The following is a 22,159-nucleotide window of genomic DNA, read 5'->3' as shown; positions in this document are numbered from 1 at the left end:
GTGGGTCTCCTTTCCTCCTCTTTGCTTTTATTCCATTTTAATAAAGTGAGTGCATCTGGAGTTTTTTAAGTTGTTGACTGTCTTCTTGGCTTTTGTGGTTCTAATTCCACTTCCTGTCGGCCCTGGGATTTTGTGTGCTTCGTTAACCTCCCCCCCATCAGGTATGATTTTGTATGTGTGCGTATATTTGTGTGAGTCTCTCTGGCTCCCACTTACTCCTACTAACTTCCCTTGGGATTTGAGTTACAAGGAATAAAACTGTTTTGTTCGTTTTTTTTTCTTTCTTTCTTATTTGTTTTAGAGTAAACAGGAATTGAGAGCTTCCCAGAAGAATTTGGCTTACACAGAGCATTGGTGCTTTTAGAGGAAGCCAGTAGTCCAGTGGTGGGGTTCACCATATTCTTTTAGTTGTTTCGCCCTTACACATTATGAATGTTGGCCAGGAGCATTCCAGTACTATCTAAGTGTTTCTGTCTCATGAATTCTTTCCTGCTCCACCACCTGTGATGCCCAACTGTGCTTTTAGGTACTTCTAATATTCCCATTCATTTGTTTATTTATGCATTTAACTTATTTTCAGTCCCTGCTCTGTGCAAGGCATAGATTATAAGCAATTATTCCTCTCAAACCAGATTTTACATGGGATGATATATATACACACATGTATGTATACACACACACACACACACACACACACCTGCATTGTTTTATTGTCATTTCAATGTAGACTTAGTAACCTTCATAAACTACTTGAAACTTAGCCATGTAATGCCTTCTCATAGATTTGTACATCTGGAAAGGACCCCAGAGAACAATTAGTCCATATAAAGAAGTTGGGGCCTGAGAAACTAAGAGCCTTGCCCTTGGTTCCAGGGCTCACGAGTAGAAGAGCCCACATGAAAGACCTGGCCTGGAGGGCAGGGGCCCACAAGATGGTTGGCAGGCAGGTCACCTTGATCATTCCTTGTACTCTTGATTTACAGAGTTTTTGATGCCCCTCCCAATAAAATAGATTGCTGGCAATCTAATTTTTACTGCCCTCAAGATTGTAAAAATATGGTACCGTGTGAAATATATGCGTAAACAGCCACCCTTTAAACGTGCTTAGGAAATTGGCACTGTGACATAACTGGCAAGGAGAACGGCTTTTTTGACCAGTTGGAGAAAAACAGCCCAAAGCAACAGGATGTTAGCTGTCCTTTACAGATGCTGCTGCTGACGGCAGTTTTATCTATGTGTGTGAGGATGGCTGAAGTGACAGGCTAAGACCCCGGCCCTCTCCAGCCTGGGATCCTCTGGGCCAGCTGTCCGTGCCACTTGGAGAGCTGGCAAGGCTGGCTTTGTTTAGGTCAGAGACCGGTAGCATCTTTGCTCAGGACAGTCCATGCTCAGTACACCTCTTTGTTGAATGAGCGCTGGTTTGGCTTTTCACTGCTGTTGTGCTAGACCATTTTGCAGGGTAAGCCGACATTCTCAAAGGGTGGGTGTCCATAAATATTTGTTGAAGGAAGGAAAGTGGGCAGCATACGTTCCTCAGTTACGTAAACTACTTGACCACCACCACCAACATCGTAGTGAAAGTCAGCAAACAGTTCACTTTCTGGTTTAGCCCATGCTCCTGTTCAGGTGGGAAGAGAAGTTACCGTAGAAAGTAACTCGGGAGAAAGTACCTACCGGTTGTTAAGCACTTTTCCTTGGTTATTCCCTTTAGCCCTGTTAACAGAGTTTTGTTGGTATTTATTACCCATGTTTTATAGCAAGGAAAAAAGATCTGGAAAGGTCAAATAACTTATGCTAGGTTGTGCAGCTAACAAATGGCCAAGCCAGGTTTGGGATCCAGGTCTCTTTGGCCCTTTCTCCACTCACATAAAGACAAGTTCTGATGAGCCCAGCCACTTTTGGCATGCCCTATATCCTGGATTCTCCTTCTGCTCTCCTGTAACTAGATCTCAGGAAAAATGATATCATTCTTTCTAGCAGATCAGGCCTGCAAAAGGCACTCTTCGGCTCTAATCAGCAGTCCTGAATCCTAGATACTCCTTTCAAATCTACCTTTACATATGGTAGCCAGATACCATATTGATTTATTGGACTAGTTAACAAATTGGCTCTGGGCTTTTTCTTTTATTTAGTTCATTTTCCTGTGGGATCTTGATCTGTTTTTTTCCAAATTCTCCTTCTGGACCCCAGATAAAGACTTCCTCCTTAGGTTTGCAACTCAAATCCAAAGCCAAGGTAAAAAGAATTTCCTTTATACAATAGCATTTGACTGGCAGTGTGGACTGGCTAATGTCAGCACTTTCCACTGCCTCAGGATTACGGCTCCAGCTGGGACTTTATTTCTGGGGAGGGTTAGTGGATTGATTTCACAATTAGTGGTGTGCCATGTTTAGTCATCTGTTAGCCCTTGGATGCGTTATTATTTTCTCTATCAAATCTTTTTTCTTTCTCCCTTCCTAGACCACCTTTTATCACGTTTTTTTCTTAATATGTCTTAATATGTAAAAACCTTAATAGGAATGTCTCTTATTGTCCTTGTGGTTGGTAAGCTTTATTATGAATATTTCAAGTCTTGTGGCCAGGGTTATTTTGGGGGAGTAACTGCAAATTACTTGTCTTTTTGAAAAATTTCTACTCCTGAAGCCAAGACTACACTGTATGTTGACTAACTGAATTTAAATAAAAAAATAGGGGCGCCTGGGTGGCTCAGTGGGTTAACCATCCGACTTCGGCTCAGGTCATGATCTCACAGTCCGTGAGTTCGAGCCCCGCGTCGGGCTCTGTGCTGACAGCTCAGAGTCTGGAGCCTGCTTCAGATTCGGTGTCTCCCTCTCTCTCTGCCCCTCTCCTGCTCATGCTCCGTCTCTTTCTGTCTCAAAAATAAATGAAAACATTTTTAAAAATTAAAAAAAATAAAAAATTTAATTGTCAAATGCTTTTCACTTACTTTTTTTTTTTTCCTCTTTCTTCTTCTCTTTTCTTTATCTTTCTTTTAGTATTTCTTGATTGCTTCCTAGGTGCCTTTTATGGTGCAGGCTGCTTGTAGTATAACGATGGGTAAGACATGGCCCTGCCCTCAGGTGGTGGGGAGGAACAGGCAGGAGATCACAAAAGCGGTACGGGCAGTAGAGTGACTCAGGCGCTCTAGGAACACACAAGAGCTATCAGCAATGCCCAGGGGAAGCCAGGGGAAGCCATGTCTACCAGAAGGAATACAACATGCACAGCGTCGTGTCAAGGCAGAATATGGCAGTTTGTGACATAGAAGCTCAGTTTGACTGGATGCGGCCTGCATAGGCTGGGGCGGCAGGAGTTGAGGTCACGGAAGCAGATTGGAGCCCCGTTCTAGAGGACTGACGTGTAAATTCCTCCTGGAGACAGCAGGCAGCGACTGGAGTGTTTTGAGCGGGAGGGCGATAAGATTGTTATTACTCTCCTTAACTTTTATCGTGATTTGACCCAAAGCTTTGGATGACAGAGTAACAACAAAGGGAATGGTGTACACCATGGCTAGAAGTGACGAATTTAAAACCCTTTAAGTACCACCTGACGTCAAGTATCTGTTGTTGGGCCAGTTCACAGCCTATCTCTATCTGACCATTAGATTTATGTCTTAGAAATTCCGACGGGCATGTGGAGAATGGACTGCAGTGGGGAGAGACTAGCCCTAGGGAAACGAATGGGAAGTAAGAAGTCTGTGGTGATAATGTACACTTAACCACGTGATCCAGCAGTCCCACTTGTAGGTGTTTCCCCAAGACAAAGAATGCTATGTGTTCACACAGATACCTGGATATGAAGGTTTATAGCACCTTTGTTCATAGCCGCCAAAAATTGGAAGCGGCCCAAATGTCTGTGAACTGTTGAATGGATAAACAAGTTGTGGTATATCCATAACATAGAATCCTACACAGCAGTAAAAGGAATGAACTACACTGTTGATACGTAAAAACATAGATAAATCTCAAAAGCACACTTCTAAGTGAAAGAAGCCGCTCTCAAAGGTTCATCTGAATGATGTCCTTTATTTGACTTTCTGGAAAAGGCAGAGATCAGATCAGTGGTCGCTGGGGGGATGGGGAGTGAGAATTGGCTGGAAAGGGGGGCACTGGCGTGTCTGTGGTAGAATTGTTCCATATCTTAATTGTGGTGGTGGTTACATGACTACATACATTTGTCAAAACTCATCGAACTATAATTTAAAAGGGTGAATTTTGTTGTATGTAAGTGATACAATAGTTTTATTTTCACAAACTTGTTTTAAAACAAGAAACAGTCATAGGTGGATGAACCTCAAAAATGCTGATTGAAAGAAGCCAGACTCAAAAAAGTATATACTGTATGCTCCCATTTATATGCCATTCTAGAACGGACAATGAATCTATGGTGAAAGAAATAAGAATAGTGATTATCCAGGGGTACGATGAGGGGAAGCAGGGTGTTTACCAGGAAGGGGCATGAGGGATCTTTCTGGGATGATGGAAATGTTCTCTGTGGGTCGATATGAGTGTGGATTATGTGGATGTATCCAGTTATCAAGCCTCATCAAGTTGTACACTTAAGATCTGTCTCTTTCATTATATGTAAGTTACATCTCAAAAGAGAATGTAGAAGCCTGGATTAAAGAGAAATAGAGAAGAGGTCTGGTAGTGTGTAGGTTTGGGAGGTGGTGAAGAGAGTGTTTCTAGCTTTGGAGACTGGTGGATCAGGCCACCATTTTCCAAGGTGAAGAATAATGGGAAGCCAAACAGGTTTGGGGAAATATAACGAGTTATATTTTGTTGAGTGTTGAATGCTCCTGGGATATCCTAGTGAAGTTGTGTAGAAGGCAGTTGTGGAGTTATGGATTTGGTATTCAGGAGACACTTGACTAAAGATATAGATTTGAATGTCATCATCATAATGTTAATTGCAGCCATGAGAATACATGAGATCGAAGAGAAGTAGAATTGAGAAGGAAAGAGCCCTGAGGATGCCACCCTGAGCAAACCTGCCAGTGAATAGCTGGGCAGAAGAGAAGGAGTGAAAAGAGGAGGAGAATCAGAAGAGAGCAGTGTCCCGGAACCAAGGGAGAAGAAAGTTCCAATAAGTAAGGGGTGGTCAACAGTTTCAGATGTTTGGGCTTAGCAGTAAGGTGGTCTTTGTTGATCACAGTGAAAACAGTTACTGCTTTAGATAGCAGGAGCAAAAGCAAATTCTTATGGCTTGGAGAACGAACAGGCATTAAGAAGGTTAAGGCAGCTAAGTGTAGATTGCTTCTTCAGGAAGCTGCATTCAAGAAGTGGGGAGATAAGGACACGAATGTGAAGTGGTGATGGAGTCAAGCTGCTTCTTACTAGTCACGCATATAATTCTCAAGTTTGTTTGGATTTGGCTGGGGGCTGAAGGAAATACGTCTCATGAAAGGAAATTTTCCTAAGGAAACATTGTTGATCGAGGTGGTAGCACCAGTCCTTTGAAAATACTTGCTTTTCTGTTATGATGGGGACCACACAGAAGAACAAAGAACGTAGTTCTCAGAGTGGGCAAAGCCTAGCTTGCCCGCACCCTTTAGTGACAGGAACACTTGGTGTATCTCATCCTGGACACTGAGTTTTTGAAATTCTAGACCCTGCTGCTAAAACACACAGTATTAAAAGGGGAAGTTTAATATTCTCAGGACAGCATACTTCTTACCTTCTAAAATCTTTCATGTCCATAGAAAAGACCGATCATAAGTTAAAAGGGTGATTATGAGGACTTTTGTAGCCTGCCAAAGACCGAAATTATTTTTCTTAAGCTGAGTTGATTATTGGAAGAGGTCAACCTGATACAAATGCCCTCTTTTCCCTCCATTTATCACCCTCCCACTTCCAGCTCCTGAGGTGAGCTGGGCTTTGCACTGTGTCGTAATGCCACCACATACTCACCCACTTTGAAATGGGAGTAGATCCAAGCCTCGTGCGTGTGCAGGTGCCGTTAGATCCAAAACTGATTTTGCGATTGTTTAGCCCTGATGGGTTTCATTCACCTGGGTAAAAATTTAGCGTGCCCAGTAAATGGGTGTTGTCTCTCTTTGGGTTATTTCATTTTATTTTTTCTTACTTTCCAGAATGTTGGTTCTCAGCCTTTCTGCTGGGATTCTTGGAATTTGCCTCTTAATTCAGGAAATAGTTAAGTCAAAGTGCTGGCTGTTTAATGCAAGGTGTCTAAATAACGGGTCTCATTGATTCTCATTCGGATTTCAGTTTTCCTTCATTTGTGGTTCATTCTGCAAATCTGTGGTTCATTCTGCAGAGCTGGTCAACATGTGCTTCAGGCATTCGTACCCTGTTCCTCGTGCCATTATTATTAATAATATTAGCATTTTATGAAATAGTTGAATCCTGTGCTACTGCTTGTGTAATGTTAACATGGACTTGTGGATTTTGCAATTAAGTCTTCCTTTTTCAGTGCCTTATGTAGACTCTTTTTTTCAGATTGAAAGGGGAATATTCTGTGGGATGATTGAAGATTAGGTAAAATATTCAGAAGAATGGCAACTTTTCATGGCAACTCTTCCCGGGAGAAAAATTCAAATATGATGTCTACCTGAATCTGTACTGCATAAATAGGGATTCTGGATATAGGTTTATAGAGCACACAGGTATTGAGAGATGGTGATTAATAGAGAAGATCCGAGGGGTGAAACAATGCGAAAGAAATATCAGACAGAGAAATGAGTTCTCCAAGTTCCTCAGTGAATAAATGGTAGAGTCCTGAGAAGGATCCAGGTCTCCAGATTCCCCTTCTAGGATTCTTGGTCCCATAGCAGATTTTCTGTGTTCAAAAGACCATCTGTGGCACCGTCTTTTTTTAGAAATTTACACTTATTTTTCTATGTTATTGAGAGTATTGAGGAATGGGAGAATCCTTTTTGAAGTAAAGACGTTTGTTTCAAAATGAGTTTCTGGAAGATACCTGGATGTGTTCTGTAGATGTGAGCTGTGGCCCGTGACCTCTGACTGAACTGAAAGGAAGCTCATCTTTTCTCTTGGAAGGAAGATGTAGATTATTTGAGGGACACGGAGTAGGAAGTTCGAGAATGAGTGGATCTTCTGAAAGTCAGATATATTTCATATATGTATACCAAAGAGGACTGTGGAGAGGGTCTCATTAATAATAATAATAATAATAATAATAATAATAATAATAGTAGTAAAGGCTGCTAGCTGAGTTTCCATAGTTAGTGTCATATTATCCCTGCATCCTGGGAGAAAAGGTTCTTGCTTTGCTCTTTGCAACAGTTGAGGAGTTAGGGAAAGAATCAGTAAAGAACCAGAAACCATGGAAATTTGGTCTCTGGCTCCCTCCCTTTTTAATAATATTAGTGGTGCAGGGTGGCTCGTCACAGTCTTCTGTCTTTCTATGTTGAGCCAGTGTATTTTCTGTCTTCAAAGGGAAACTGAAACCATAGGAGAGGGGAAGAATAAATGTATTTTACACTCAGATTTCTTCTTAATCTAGGCTGCCAAAGCAAGATCTTGGTTTAGGAAAATGCATTGGAAGGGCCCTAGAGAGAGTCCTTCAGTAGATTTTTCTGTTTTCAGAATATGATAGGAGGACAATCCAGAACAAACCTAAAGTATCATTGATGTTCAATGCACTTGTTACATTCCTGCTCCCAACACTTTTTTTTTTTTTTTAACCCGTAAGCACAGCAGAATCATGCTTGCTAACTTTTAGAGGTCAGGTCACTTTCTGTGTAGAGCTCAGGAATGTCAATAGAGTGGATGATAAAAAGTGGAATTTTATAACATTGTCTCATCTCTAGAGCTTGATTAATTTCTCTGGAACTTGAAAGATGCTCTGCTCCTACTTCCACTCATTACTTATACTCACCAAATTTCTAGGCGTCTGGTGGGGGTTGATTGGATTCAGTCTTCTAGGATCTTTATTTAGTTGTGACATAGAAAATGATCTTGTGTATTGTGTTATGTTGTATTTCTAGAACTCTATGGCTTTGATGTGCTCATAGATTCTACTCTGAAGCCATGGTTGTTGGAAGTAAATCTCTCTCCTTCTTTGGCCTGGTAAGTAGTCTGTTCCATCAACTAGAAAAGGACAGACCTTCAACGAGTAACACTAAAATACTTTTTTTTTTTTTTGGTCATTTCTCTTGGCACAAGATTTTTTTTTTTAACCCTAGTTATTAGATAGAAATGACTAGAATTTCTAAATTTGAGGGATTTGTGACACATGGTTAAAGTCCAGATGGCAACATGAATCCCTATCTTACTATAGTCGATTTGTGATCTATGTTTACTGTCTTCTTGAGCTTCCAACGGATGCTTCTTGTGAACCTTTTTATTTCCAGTTCTCCCTCTCTCGCCCTCTCTCTCTTGTTTTAAAACTTTGTAGGTGTTCTGCTAAGGCTAAAGAAATGCATGAGGTATTATATTTCCTTTATTGCTACAGGTTTGCACAGACTCAAATCCGCATATACTATAAAGGTATAGAGCTGGGTCTAGGGTAATGGGTATGATATTTGGTCCTTTTATCATCTGTGTTCTGGTATTCATCTAAGATTAGACTCAAAAAAACTTCAAACAATCTTACAATTTTTGTAACCTACCTATTGTTTAAAAGAAGGAAAGAAACCTATTTTTTAAAACCAGAGAAGATTGTGCTTGTATCTGCAGCAGTAGCCAGAGTTTCTGTCAGCTGTACGCTTCTCTAAACAGCTAGAGAACCCTAGAGATTTATGCTGGAGACCACCCAGTGGCTGCATTTTTAAGGATGAAAGATGTTGGCAAAATGCCAAGTAATCAAATAAAGACAGATTGACTACTTCATGGGGTGGGAATTTGGCTTAACCCCAGTAGTAAGGTATAGAACTAGATGTTACAGATGATTCAGATGTTGGGCTCCTCTTATGTTAAATCACCTCTTTGCAGATTGCTCAGCAAGGTGCACCATACAATGTTAGAGATCCCCAGAATGATGCATTGGTCCAGCAGCCAAAGTAATCTGGTTCATGGAGGAACACCTCAACACCAAAGCCAGCGTGGCAGTCACTGCCACAGGGAGGCTTCCAGCTTTTAGTTCATATTGTTTCTGTTTCCATGTGGGTTCCTGCTGCATCATCTGGTGATATTTTGGTATAACTTGTATTTTTCTGCCCTCGTTTGCAAGCCTACAAGCTTAAAAAGATTGATTTAGAACAGAAAATGAAGGCTTAAAAAAAGTGCAAAGATTACCCCAGTTTCTTCTCTTGCTTGTGAATGTGATTTGACTATTGCAGCAGTAAAAAATAATTTGAATGATGGGCATACTTATAAAAGAACATATTAAAAGGCTAAATCTCTAAAATCCACAGTGATAATGAAGCAGTATTCTTGACTTGTTCACAATTTGATTTGCACAAGACCTGCTGGGATAAAAAGATTGCGTGTCAGGGAACCAGCTTTGCTGCTGGACCTGCCTTACAGGGGATGAGGTTAGCAGTGGGCTTTTATTTCTAATATTTTTGCCCAGACTTCTTTTTCTTTTTCCCTGGATTTGATGTGCTTTATTGTGTTGCTTCTCATCGACATTTGGAAACTGCTATATTGGGGCCCATGAGGAGGAGCTATTCTGTTCGTCTACAACATTGATTGCCCTTTCTTTCTCTGTTCTATCAGTGACGCACCTCTGGACCTAAAGATTAAAGCCAGTATGATTTCAGACATGTTCACTGTTGTAGGTGAGTAGTAGCGTTTTCTGAAGGCTCACATAAAAGTTAACCAGAGCATCCATTTTTGTCAAGCCTCCTAGGTGTTAATGACTGGCAGTTCCTAAGCCATGCTGAATGTTTTGTACTGAAAAATTATATTTTCAGGCAAGCGCTTCTATGTTCCTGCTCCCCCTGGCTCCGTCCTGTCCTGAGGCTGAACCACAACTAGGGCTGAGACCTAATTCCTGGGGAACAGGAATTATGGGCCAAGGAAGAGAATTAAGCAAAGGTCTGGAGAAAGTCTATTTTTCTCCGAGCCGAGGGGAGTGCAACTCACTGAAGAAGATTTGTTACAAAGGAGACTGGCTATATTTCCATTAGACGGCCTCTGCTGGTGTCAGCATGCTCCCTTCTGTAGTACTTAGAACTAAAGGCAGCCCGGGAAAGAAATCCCTTTTTGAGTAGATAAGTCAAAACTTTGAAATGGAGATGGGCTGTCAGGTGGGTATATTGTGGGTTTGTTGTTTTTGAAGTGCTCTAAAAAGGCCTGACAAAATATATCTGAAATGAACTAGTTACTTGGTGTACCAGCAAATGCAGTAAACCTTAGCTACTCTAGACTCCTTGGATGGGAATCTGCTTCTTTTTAGGAAGTGAAAGAAGCTCACACCTAATTTCTTAAGCCTATCATAGATAATCTAAGAAGCCTACTTTGGAAAGGTGCCAATAGACCACCTTTGGCAGTTCCAGAAGTAGATCTTGTAATAGGACAGGAATCCTCACTTGCTTCTGGATTCTCCCAGTAAAAACAACATTATTTTCCAGTCACCCTCTAGGAAGCTACTCTAAAATAATTTGTTTTTATAAGCAACTGTGTGTTTTTAAATGGTGGTTTGCACTTTTACTCTGAAGCACATCAGCAATCCACATCTATTTTTTCAATCAGATTCAGCTCCCCAACAAGGAAGGTTGATTTATCTGCATATTTTCCATTCTTGTCCTGTCCAGTTTCGGTGGTTTGGAGTTCAAGTGGATTGTGTGTATGAGAGAGCCATGCCTGTTTCTCCTGAGGATTTATGACAGTGCAACTGAGTTTGTATAGCTAAAGAAAAGGTGCAGTTAAACCTGCTAATTTCGTGGAAAATGGCGGGTTTTAATGTTTCCCATTCCCCATTCAGGATTTGTGTGCCAGGACCCTGCCCAGCGGGCATCAACCCGGCCAATTTATCCCACCTTTGAGTCTTCCAGGCGAAACCCTTTCCAGAAACCTCAGGTAAGCAAATTCAGCAGCAGGGAGCCCAGTCAAGGCCTATTGGAAAGTGGTAGCTGAAGTAAACGAGTGAGCCGAAGCACTATGGGGGTGAGCTCACTTAAGAGCAGGAAAATTTGGGAATCATTCCAGACAGGAGGCTGTTAGATTCAGCTGTGGCTAATAGCATATGCTTTTAAACCAACTTCTTCTCTGCTTTTTGTTCTTCTTTTCTTTCGCCTTCTTTTTTCAGTATCTCTCCTTTTTTCTTTTTCTTTTTAAGAATCCCCTGCTTTTTTCATCCAACTGATAGGCTCATAAACAAGGCGCAGAGAGGGAGCCTACAGCTTCCTAGTCATTATTCTGCTACATTCTTTTTGATCTTCAGGCTAGCTTTGTAAAGAAGATGCTCGATTGAAATAACGTCTTCTCTACAAGTGATTCTCTTCAAAAGGAGCCTCAGCGATCGTGAGGTGTTAATTGAGGTTAAATGAGATAAATGCCTACCATCCGCTGTGCCTGTCTGTCTGAAAACATCACTTGATCGGGCATCGCTCCAGGCTTTGTGTCCTCTGCATTTGTGTTTCAGTTAAGCCAATCAGCTCATCGTTCTGTCTGTCATCGAACCCATCGCTGCCTGTCTAGACCTGGCTAGTTTCCACTTCTGTTCTTTGCCTTTAACATTTCTTCTTATCTAAAAGGTCTACCTTCCTCCTCTCTTCCCATCTGGATTGATTACCTTGCCTGCCAAGAAGCTTAGAGATTGTTTCTTCTTATTAAACCCATCCCACTCAGTCAAGACCTCTGTTTTTTATTTCAGTATTATTTACTTGTTGTCTATTGCATGGTGTGGCATTCATCAGTTTGTTGCTTTTAAATTGTCCGGTGCTCCTCTGCTAGATTGTAAGCTCTTTGAAGGCAGAAATAGCTGCTTCTTCCCCCTCCCTTCCCCTCTCCTTTTCTCCCCCCGCCCTCCCCCATTTATTTCTCCTCCACTTCTCCCTTTTCTTCTCCCTTCTCCTCCCACTCCTCTTTCTCCTTTTTTTCTTTCATTTGCTGGTCTCATTTCAAGTAGTGCTGTTTGTGTTTGCCAAGCTCATCACTCCTACTAAACAGTCATACCTCTAACTTCATTAGAACAAGGTCTGCACACTCAAATGCCGATAGGGGCTGCAGGCAGACAGCGTACATGAATAAGAGGGCCAGGTGTACAATACAGCTGAGAGGGGCATGACAGCGGTAGACTGGAGTGTGTGCCCCAGGTGAAAAGGGGGCAGCTGTCTTACTGATGTGCTCTAGCTGATCGTTGCCATGCATGAGTGTGGGCTGCGTGTTGTCAGACCTTCCTACTGTCAAGAGGAATCAGAAATCTTATTTTAAAATATAGTCCAATTAAAGAAGAAACACTTGGGGCGCCTGGGTGGCGCAGTCGGTTAAGCGTCCGACTTCAGCCAGGTCACGATCTCGCGGTCCGTGAGTTCGAGCCCCGCGTCAGGCTCTGGGCTGATGGCTCAGGGCCTGGAGCCTGTTTCTGATTCTGTGTCTCCCTCTCTCTCTGCCCCTCCCCCGTTCATGCTCTGTCTCTCTCTGTCCCAAAAATAAATAAACGTTAAAAAAAAAAAATTAATTAAAAAAAAAAAAAAAAAAGAAGAAACACTTTGCGGACCAAACATAGCATGTCTTTGAGTTGGATTCAGTCTGTGGGCTGCCTGCCTGTGACCATCTGCTCTAGGATTATCCCTTGTTAGTATCAGAGTTGCGATGTGGGACAGGGCGTACTGAATTTCAAGGGGTAGTGTCAACTTGCATTAGAAGGGAAACCAGGCGGGGCGCCTGGGTGGCGCAGTCGGTTAAGCGTCCGACTTCAGCCAGGTCACGATCTCGTGGTCCGTGAGTTCGAGCCCCGCGTCAGGCTCTGGGCTGATGGCTCGGAGCCTGGAGCCGGTTTCCGATTCTGTGTCTCCCTCTCTCTCTGCCCCTCCCCCGTTCATGCTCTGTCTCTCTCTGTCCCAAAAATAAATAAACGTTGAAAAAAAAAAATTTAAAAAAAAAAAAAAAAGGGAAACCAGGCAACAAGGTTTTAAAATTTTGTTTTTAATGCTTATTTTTGAGAGAGAGACAGAGAGACAGAATGCGAGCAGGGAGGGGCAGACAGGGAGACACAGAATCCAAAGCAGGCCCCAGGCTCTGAGCTGTCAGCACAGAGCCCGACGCGGGGCTCGAACTCACGAACCGCAAGCTCGTGACCTGAGCCGAAGTTGGACGCTCAACCAAGCGAGCCACCCAGGTGCTCCAGGCAACAAGGTTTTAAATCACAGATGTCATTTAGTTTTTATTAAGAAAAAGTAGAAGATTGTTTTCTTTGGTGTTTAATAAGAAAAAGTAGAAGATAAACCGAGGTGTCCTTTGCAGACCGTCTCCTGGCGTATCAGTGGCAAGAGGCACAGAGTCTTGTGTAAAGGATTGCGAATGTTTCTGTGCGGCCTTGCAGAGTTTCTGCCGATTTTACTGTAGGCACAGTTGTATGTCAGTCTTGGATGAATTGACCCCTTTTCTTAGCTTGCCGCTCAGCCTCTATTGGCCACTTTTTGCAAATCGTAGAGAATCTATTCGCCTAACTGGTAGGTCATGCCATGACTTCATCCATAAGCAGCCTGCAGGACGCTTATTTAAAGGGGGAAGAGGGGCGCCTGGGTGGCGCAGTCGGTTAAGCGTCCGACTTCAGCCAGGTCACGATCTCGCGGTCTGTGAGTTCGAGCCCCGCGTCAGGCTCTGGGCTGATGGCTCGGAGCCTGGAGCCTGTTTCCGATTCTGTGTCTCCCTCTCTCTCTGCCCCTCCCCCGTTCATGCTCTGTCTCTTTCTGTCCCAAAAATAAATTAGAAATGTTAAAGGGGGAAGAAACCGTAGGTGCATTATAAGTACTCTGGAACCAGTTTATCAGGTGGAGTAGTTAACTTCAGGATGCGACCGTAGGATTGTGCTCTCGGTGCTGCGGAGATGAGACTGTAGTGGATACACCGGAGGAGAAAGTGGTGGGAAATACAATAAATGCTCTAGTCTAACAAGCACGAAGTGTAGAGCTCTTGCCTTTGGTTCCTGCTTAGAGATTGTTTTCTCATTTGTGAGATCATAGATGTAGGAATTGGAAAACCTAGGTACGTTAGGAGAAGATGAGGCTTTATTCCGTTTTTCTGTCTTTTATAGCGTCCAGTGTCTGCACAGTTTCAGTCCTCAAACGCCAAACAGGTAAGTTCTGGATCATTTGGAGACTTCATTCAGATTCTTATTTCCAGTCCCCAACCGGAAAGCCTTTTAGCTTTGTGCTTTCACAGTACATGTTTTGTGCACCTGCTTTTTGACCTTGAATAAGATAGAATTAAGTGCTAATGAACGTACAGAGGTCTTTCCAGATATAGGATACAAGAGTAGAGGCTGCAGGAATTTATGAATCCTCTTTTCCTGACAGTGATTGTGGTGTGATGGAGGCAGTCAGGTTTAAATGATGAAATGATGAACAGAATATTCCGGAAAGGAAATATTGTTCACAAACACTCTTTCTTTTCTTCAGATGTCTTATGAAATGTACTGTTGTTGGTAGCTTAATATTAGAATCATTTTCACATTGGGTATTGGGCTGCATTTGATTGTACCTATTTCTTTTATGTGGTGATTTGCAGTTTTATTAATCCTAGAAACTCTGCCATAATTAGTGTCTGAGATGCTGCCTTTAAAAATACAGACAAAATATTGTGTCTCCAACTCTTAATGAATAATAGTATTTGCTCTCTTACTGTCCTTGTTAGCGATATTTGAGATTAGCTGTCATTTTCTTCTGTGAAGATCTTTTTTTTCTTTTACACATCTTTTTGAAGTGATTGGGTAGCAGTGGGGGTGGCCGCTCCTGCTATTTGATGTTTTGAAATGAGCGCTGTCGATGTTTCTTACGTAAGCGTGCCACTTGGAACTAGTAGTCCTTCAGCAAAGATCTCCAGTGTATTTATTTTGGCTTTTGTCCTCTCTGATGCAGTTTCTGGACAGCTTGGGGGCTTAATCTGTAACTTGCATAAGCTACTGCTTTTGACAAAGCGCTTTCTTTCCATGGTTTATATGAATCCAAGAAGTGACAAAAAGACTTAACGGTTGTCTTGTCTAGTGTTTGGTAACTGGTTAATGTGGTTCCATAGTATGAGTTTTGTGTTCAGTTGGTAGGATTTAAAACTCGGTAGCGTTTAGTGTCTTGTGTTTAGCAGCCACCTGAGTGTGTTAGCCGCTCTCCATGGCAAACAAATAGAAAAACAACAACAAAAAGTCTCCAAAGCTGTTGACTTCAAAGAGTTTACATTCCAATACCTTTTAGGGATATCTAATCAATTTAAGGAGAACTTGAAAAATGCTTAATTCATAATCTTCTGCATTTGAGTCCAAAGAAGTGTCTTTGGTATGTTTATTCTAACCTTAATTTCCCTTCACCATTTTAATTCTCTTCTGTCTGGCTCGGTTGCTTGAACCCTTGTAGGTTGCGATAGCCTGTGTCTGAGCAAGCGAGCGAGGGAGGCCTCTTCCCTCAGGATTGTGTGTTTGAACACTGCTCGCCTGACACAAAGCCTCTCTAGCTTTACTCAGCCTATCTGATACATGTTGAAATCTTGGACTCTTCTCGTTCTTTGCAGTGTTCTATTTTGTCACTGTCTTTCTGTTAATGAAGGCTTCTCAGCTCCACAGTAGTTCTGACAGAGCCAAGGGAAAAACAAACACAAGTTCCCTGCTCTGGCCACGTACACTTTGTCAAGTTTTCTTTTTCTGTTGCTGTCAGATTGCGAAGTCACCGTTCTTTGCCTGTTGTCTGACTATTCCTTTTTAATCCATTGTCTCTTTCTACATTTCTTCCTTCCCTTGAATGCCTGTGGTTCAAATTTTCCATTCACCAGAAACTACATTTCACTGTTCCAAGGCAGATGGCATGGTTTTGTGGAAAAGACATGGACTGTAGAGTCGGATAGACTCCGGTTCATACCAACTAGCTGTTAGACCTTGGGCAAGTTCCCTTACATCTCTGAGGCTTACTGCCCACGTCTGTCAAATGAGGATCATAATACATACATGGAGGTATGGCGTGAAAGAAATGATAAAACATTGGGAAAATATTTGGGATAGTTCTGGACACATACTTTACCTTGGACACATAGACCCCCTTCACACTTTTGAGTCTATTGATTTTCCTTTTACCCATTTGATAGGTAGTATCTGGTGTAACTTTGATACTCTTTCTGTAGCCATTCTTTTCACATTTGCTGTCATCCACAAATGCAAATTACTTTATATTTATTTATTTATCCATCCTCGCAGACATCAGTGAAGATTCTAAGGAATGCTTAGTCAATACGGATTCTGAAAATCACTTCCTAATTTGATTCACTACTGTTTATCCTACATCACATCTTTTAACTCTTTGCAGTTTTTGTTGGTGTATTTTATTCATTATACCATGACACTAAGTCTAGATTACAAGTATAACTTCAAATAAAAATTTTATGAAATTTGTACAAATGCTTTTGTAAAACCCAAAGACATTTAAATATACTTGCTGTATTCCCCCATTTTTGTAATTTTGTCCAAAAAATAAACATTTTAAAGCATATTTTAAAATAAATAAAGCAGTTTCTGTACTTACTCTTCATGAGCCCATTAAACTCTAAATGTTTATGGATTTTTTTTCTTTTAATGTTTGTTCCATTATTTTACTAGGGATTCAAGTTAGACTTACCAGGTGGTAATCACCAGGAGCACACTTCTTACATTTTTGAAGATTGGTACCTCATTTGTTTTTTTCTAATCCTCTGGTACCTCCTCAGTTCTTCATGATTTTTCAAACATAATTGTAAGTGGTTTTGGTAAGTTTTTTGTTTTTTTGTTTTTTAAACCAGTTCCCTTAATAACAAGATGCATGTCTCTCAGACCTGCTGACTTATATTTATTCCAGATTTCCAGATGTTGCATATCTCTTTTTTTTTTTTTTTAATTTTTTTTTCTCAACGTTTATTTATTTTTGGGACAGAAAGAGACAGAGCATGAACGGGGGAGGGGCAGAGAGAGAGGGAGACACAGAATCGGAAACAGGCTCCAGGCTCTGAGCCATCAGCCCAGAGCCTGACGCGGGGCTCGAACTCACGGACCGCGAGATCGTGACCTGGCTGAAGTCGGACGCTTAACCGACTGCGCCACCCAGGCGCCCCGCATATCTCTTTTTGACTGTAACACAAGTCTACTTACTTTCTGTTTTTTTTCCCCTCCTCTCATTTCAAAGTATACTTCTGGTTATGAATTGCACTTAAACTTTCTCTATTAACCATTTTTTGTTTATTTCCCTCCCAGATTTATTCATATGTGGTCCTTTTTGTTCCTTTTATTTCATTTGGTAGCATTAATTCGTTTTGCTTTTTAAACTTGAGTTTACCTTTCCTAGGTGGCAAGACGTGTCACATGTAAATCAAGCTATTTCTAGTTCATTTGTTTCTAACACAGAATTGCAAAGTTTGTAAAACTGCTTTGGGACATTTTTATTCTTTGTATGTGTTCTCTGACAGACAGGTTTTATTTTTGCTCCTCAATTATGGTATCTTTTATGATACCTGGCCCTTTTCATGTTCTGTGTTTTGTTCAGCCCTTCTCATTGCTGGTACTTGCCTGCTTACTTTAGGTCGGGAATCCTTTTTATGATTCAACATCTGTTTTTTTACTACTTAGAGTGGAGACAGGTGGTTCCTTGTCTCCATGATTTCACATTCTCAGTTCTTCCCTCCCGATAAAGGTTAGACATGTAAAGTTCTTCTCTGGGTATATTTCTGATTCATAAGTTGTACTAATGATAATTTTACATGTTTGATGCATGTTGCATGGCAGAATTCTTACCTAGGCAGTGTTTTGGCAGTTTAACATCTGAATACCCAGTAGTTAAAATCCTGTGTCATCTAGACAGAGGCATTGGTTCTCTCTAAATTCAGAAGAGCTTTATTTCCTTCGTGTGTTCAGCCAATTCCCTGGAACATGTGGATTTATTCTACCACCCAGAGAATGTAGCTGCGCTGATATGTACAAGGTCAGAACCACAGAAGGGCTTGCTTGCATTTGGAGGGTTTTGCTCTTGTTTTTGGCAAGTCAGTCTGATTCCTTTTTTTTTTTCTTTTCTTCTTTTTTTTGCTTTGCTCTTAATCTCCAGGTATGTCTTCTTGGCATTCAGAAGCATTTCTGTCTTTCTTTTTTCTTCGTTACCCTTTCTTCTTCTTTTTCTCTGCTTTTTCTCTCACCTGTGTCTATAATTCAGGTCACCTTTCTTAATTGTTTGTTTCATTAACAAATACTGGTAGAATTCAGCCAGTGGCCTGGGATTTTAATGCTCTGTTGTACCTATGTAAACACATGTCTCTGTAGACCAGTACAACAGATATTATGCTGATAAAGAAAATTCTCTTTAATCTCAAATTTATTGAAAAGCTGAGATGGGAAAAATACTTCTGACTTTCTAGTCTCATATTTTCCAGCATCTTCCCCGAAGACACAGGAGACCTGGGGGATTTTAGAGAGGTATTTGAGATACTTAAACTTCAGTAGCTACAACTTTTCATATTTCTTTCCCTCTCAGACTTGTTAATAGTTTAGTTTGAAATAAATAGGTTAAAAGGAGTATCTAGCCACATTGTTGTCCTCTTGGAGTAGCGTTGGCCTTTTTATTTGTAGCCTGGTGATATTTGTGGCGATAAAAGAGTAATAGCCATCAGCTTATGGGAGTTCACAGCTAGAGCGTGCATCTGACAAACACCATTAAGCCCTTTCCGTTTTCAACCCTCCAAAGACCCCAGCCAGGAGCATCTCCTGAATTCCTCCACACCTCCCTCAGACAACCCACATACATGCACAAATAGATCGAGTTGGAACTGTGGATTCTGGGGAGCAAAGGAGTGTTTCTGAATGTGTGTGGGAGACAACTCTTTGAAAGTGACCGGGAGAGAAGATTGAGAATTTTGGAGCACCAATGCACTGTTTCCCAGAGCAGGTTTAGATTCGTAGAGGAAGGTTGCAACATCATTATAATCTCAGTCTCTGGAAGCAGTAATATTATTCCATTTTGGAATATTTCCTAATTTCCTAAATTTCCTGATTTCCTAAAAAAGAAAAAGAAGATCAAAAATAAAAATTAAAAATTTACAAAGACAATGATAAAAAAAAAAAACAGACAAGAAATGAGCAATAAAAACAAAACAAGGACAAAAAGCAAAAAATTTTTTAAAAATTGAGGGTGCTGATTAGATGTTATTCAGTAGTGATTTGATCCATGTTCTTAGAAAACCATGCATTTCTTTTCTTTTTAATGTTTATTTGTTGGAGCACCTGGGTAACTCAGTCAGTTGAGTGTCTGACTTCGGCTCAGGTCGTGGTCTAGCAGTTTGTGAGTCCAAGTCCCATATCAGGCTCGCTGCTGTCAGTGCAGAGCCCCCTTTGGATCCTCTGTCCCCCTCTCTGCCCCTCACCCACTTGCTTGCGCATGTGCATGTGCTCTCTCTCTCTCTGTGTCTCTCAATATTTATTTATTTTGGTAGAGAGAGAGAGAAGACACGTGTACACGTGTGTGCGTGGAAGGGGCAAAGAGAGAGAGAGAGAGAGAGGGAGAGAGAGAATCCCAAGCAGGCTCCGTGCTGTCAGAACAGAGCCTGATGTGGGGCTTAGTCTCATGAATGGTGAGATCATGACCTGAGCCAAAATCAAGAGTCAGGCGCTTAACCAACTGAGCCGCCTAGGTGCCCCTACAACCACGCATTTCTTAAAACTATTCTGACAGCTAATAACTATTTCTTAAAATATTTTTATTATTAATCTTCAGTACATATTTCAATGTATCACTTTTAAATAAATTATTCTAAAACGCTTAATCTTTTTTTTTTTGGCTATATCATTTTTTAAATGTTTATTTATGCTCGAGAGAAAGCGAGCACGAGCACATGAACTGGGGAGGGGCAAAGAGAAGGGGAGAGAGGATCCAAAGAAGGCTCCACGCTGACAGCGGAGAGTCTGATGTGGGGCTTGAAGTCATGAACCTCGAGATCATGCCCTGAGCTGATGTCGGATGCTTAACCGACTGAGCCACCCAGGTGCCCCTTGTTATGTCATCTAAATGAGTGCTTACTCCATACTCACTCTTACAATAATTTTAGAGAACTTAAGGTACTCTTAAATAGTCTGAGTGATAAGGCAACTTGACCTTGGATAAGGCACTTGACTGCCAGTGGCTTTCTGATCAGAGCCACATCATCACATGTGAAAAAGTATTTTTAGTGAACGATAAGTATTTTTAGCCAATGATAAAATGAGAAGAGTCCTTAAAGCATCCAGTTAATATTTTGGCTTTACATGCTAAGTAAGCATTCATACTTTTAAAATTTTTGAAAAGATTAACTTACTTATATGTTTACTTTCCTCAGTCTTTAAACTTTCCTGTTGACTCCCCTCTCATGCCAAGATACACTGTTTAATTTATTCCCAGAGATTGCAAGGGAATTAAAATTTTCCCCAGAATCCTCTGCAAAATTTAGTTCTAACCATGATTAATCTATGTGTCAGGACATTTATTTCTTTGTTCAACAAATACTTATTGATCTCCTACTCCATGCCTGTACTATTCTGGGTTCTGAAGATATCACTGGAAAAGCTGTTTAGGCAAAAGACCCTGCCTTCACATATTGTTTATATCTGCTGATTTCATGGTTATTCTTCATAAAGTTATGTCATTGTGGAGTTACCTATTAGAAAATCTATCTTTTATAACTCCCATGCTAGCTTTGAAGATTAGTATGTATTGGTCTTCCTTGTGTCAAAGGTAAAAGCATTCATCATATATATATTATATATATATATTATATATATACTATTCATATATATATATATACTATTCATAATAGTACAGGTGCGTACTATTAGTCCGCTTGGGTGGCCATAACCAAGTACCATGGACTTGGTGATTTCAACTACAGAAATTTATTTCTCACACTTCTGGAGGCTGAGAAGTCCAAGACCAAAGAGCCAGCAAAGCAGGTTTCACTCTGAGGCCTCTACTCTTAGCTTGTAGATGAATGCCGTGTCACTCTGTGCTCACGTGACCTCTTTTTAACATGCTTGGGCAGACAGAGTACGAGCTGTCTGATGCCTTTTCTTTTAAGGGCATTAATCTCATCGGGCCAGGGTTTCACCCTCCTGACCTCATGTAATCCAAATTACCTCCCAGAAGCCCTGTTGTTAAATACCATCACATCAGGGGTTAGGTCTTCAACAAATGAATTTGTAGGAGGACCCAAACCTTTAGTCTGTAGGAGTGAGTATTGTTGAGAAGGTCAAAAGTTAGTTACCAAAAGCCTTTCCATAGGTAGTCTACCCAAAGAGAAAACTAAGCCCTTCACAATAGGACTGCTTCTTTCTGGTCAGAGTCACTTCTAGGAATCTAGAATGATAATTTGTGTCCACGTTTCTTGAATTATTTCTTAATCTCCGAACTTGGCAGATGTACTTGTCTTATCAGTCACTTTTTCGGTTTCAATAATAGTGTGTTGACATGCTTCATACCATCCGACTTGCTTTGTTACCTTGATATTTTTCTGCTCACCTAACATCGAAATGACTTAAAACTTCCATTCTCAGATGACCTTTGTGATCATCCTTCAGAAGGCTGTGAGGAGCATGGCGCATTTGGCTTCCTCCTTGAAGTGCCCGAGGCAATCATCCTTGATCAAGGTCTCTTGAAGTCCAGCAGTCGCAGTGTGTCTTTTGGTCATAGTTCTTTTCTGTGTCACTGGTGACTGTCATCTCAGTATTTCCTCCCCCCACCCCCCACCCCAGTTCTAAAACATCCCACGGACCAACTTTCACCTGTGACATAATAAATTGTTCCTTGGTTTTCTGTCTTACATCTCACTTTTCCTAACTCTCCTTGTCCACTGCTGAAAAGAATAGTGTTATTTACCAAAATTAATGCACATTCAATCCTCCATGGTTATTTTCAGATGTTTTCCCATATCTTTAAAAATATTGGATGAACTTTAAGACCAAGAGTAGGAGTAAGTACTGGATTAGAAGATCATGTGGACATAGCTCCTGTTTTTCTGCTTGTTTCCCTCTCAACACATAGCATTTTCCTTCTATTCTGTTTTCTCTTCTTGCCTTTGAGTCTACTGGCTTTCATTTATTTCCCAGG

The 22,159-nt window shown here is 41.1% G+C and overlaps 1 protein-coding gene across 20 annotated transcripts in view; it reads left to right on the top strand.

Annotated features, from left to right (window-relative positions):
• TTLL5 (tubulin tyrosine ligase like 5) overlaps positions 1 to 22,159 on the top strand; it is a 289,561-nt gene that overhangs the window by 60,876 nt on the left and 206,526 nt on the right. For 16 of the 20 annotated variants that reach the window (XR_015252163.1, XR_015252162.1, XM_086709211.1 and 13 more), the window contains exons 13-16: positions 7,970 to 8,051; positions 9,642 to 9,703; positions 10,852 to 10,946; positions 14,128 to 14,169. Coding sequence is in view for 18 of the 20 variants with exons in the window: in XM_086709211.1 (XP_086565337.1) it covers positions 7,970 to 8,051; positions 9,642 to 9,703; positions 10,852 to 10,946; positions 14,128 to 14,169 (281 nt within the window). In the remaining 2 variants the exon portion in view is untranslated. The remainder of the gene's footprint in view (positions 1 to 7,969; positions 8,052 to 9,641; positions 9,704 to 10,851; positions 10,947 to 14,127; positions 14,170 to 22,159) is intronic. The other 4 variants (XM_086709219.1, XM_086709209.1, XM_086709216.1 and 1 more) reach the window with 1 other exon arrangement.

Source organism: Puma concolor, chromosome B3 (assembly GCF_028749965.1).
Source record: "Puma concolor isolate L17-30 chromosome B3, mPumCon1.1.hap2, whole genome shotgun sequence".
In the NCBI taxonomy this organism is placed as follows: domain Eukaryota; kingdom Metazoa; phylum Chordata; class Mammalia; order Carnivora; family Felidae; genus Puma; species Puma concolor.
This window is presented reverse-complemented; position numbering and strand designations above follow the sequence as displayed.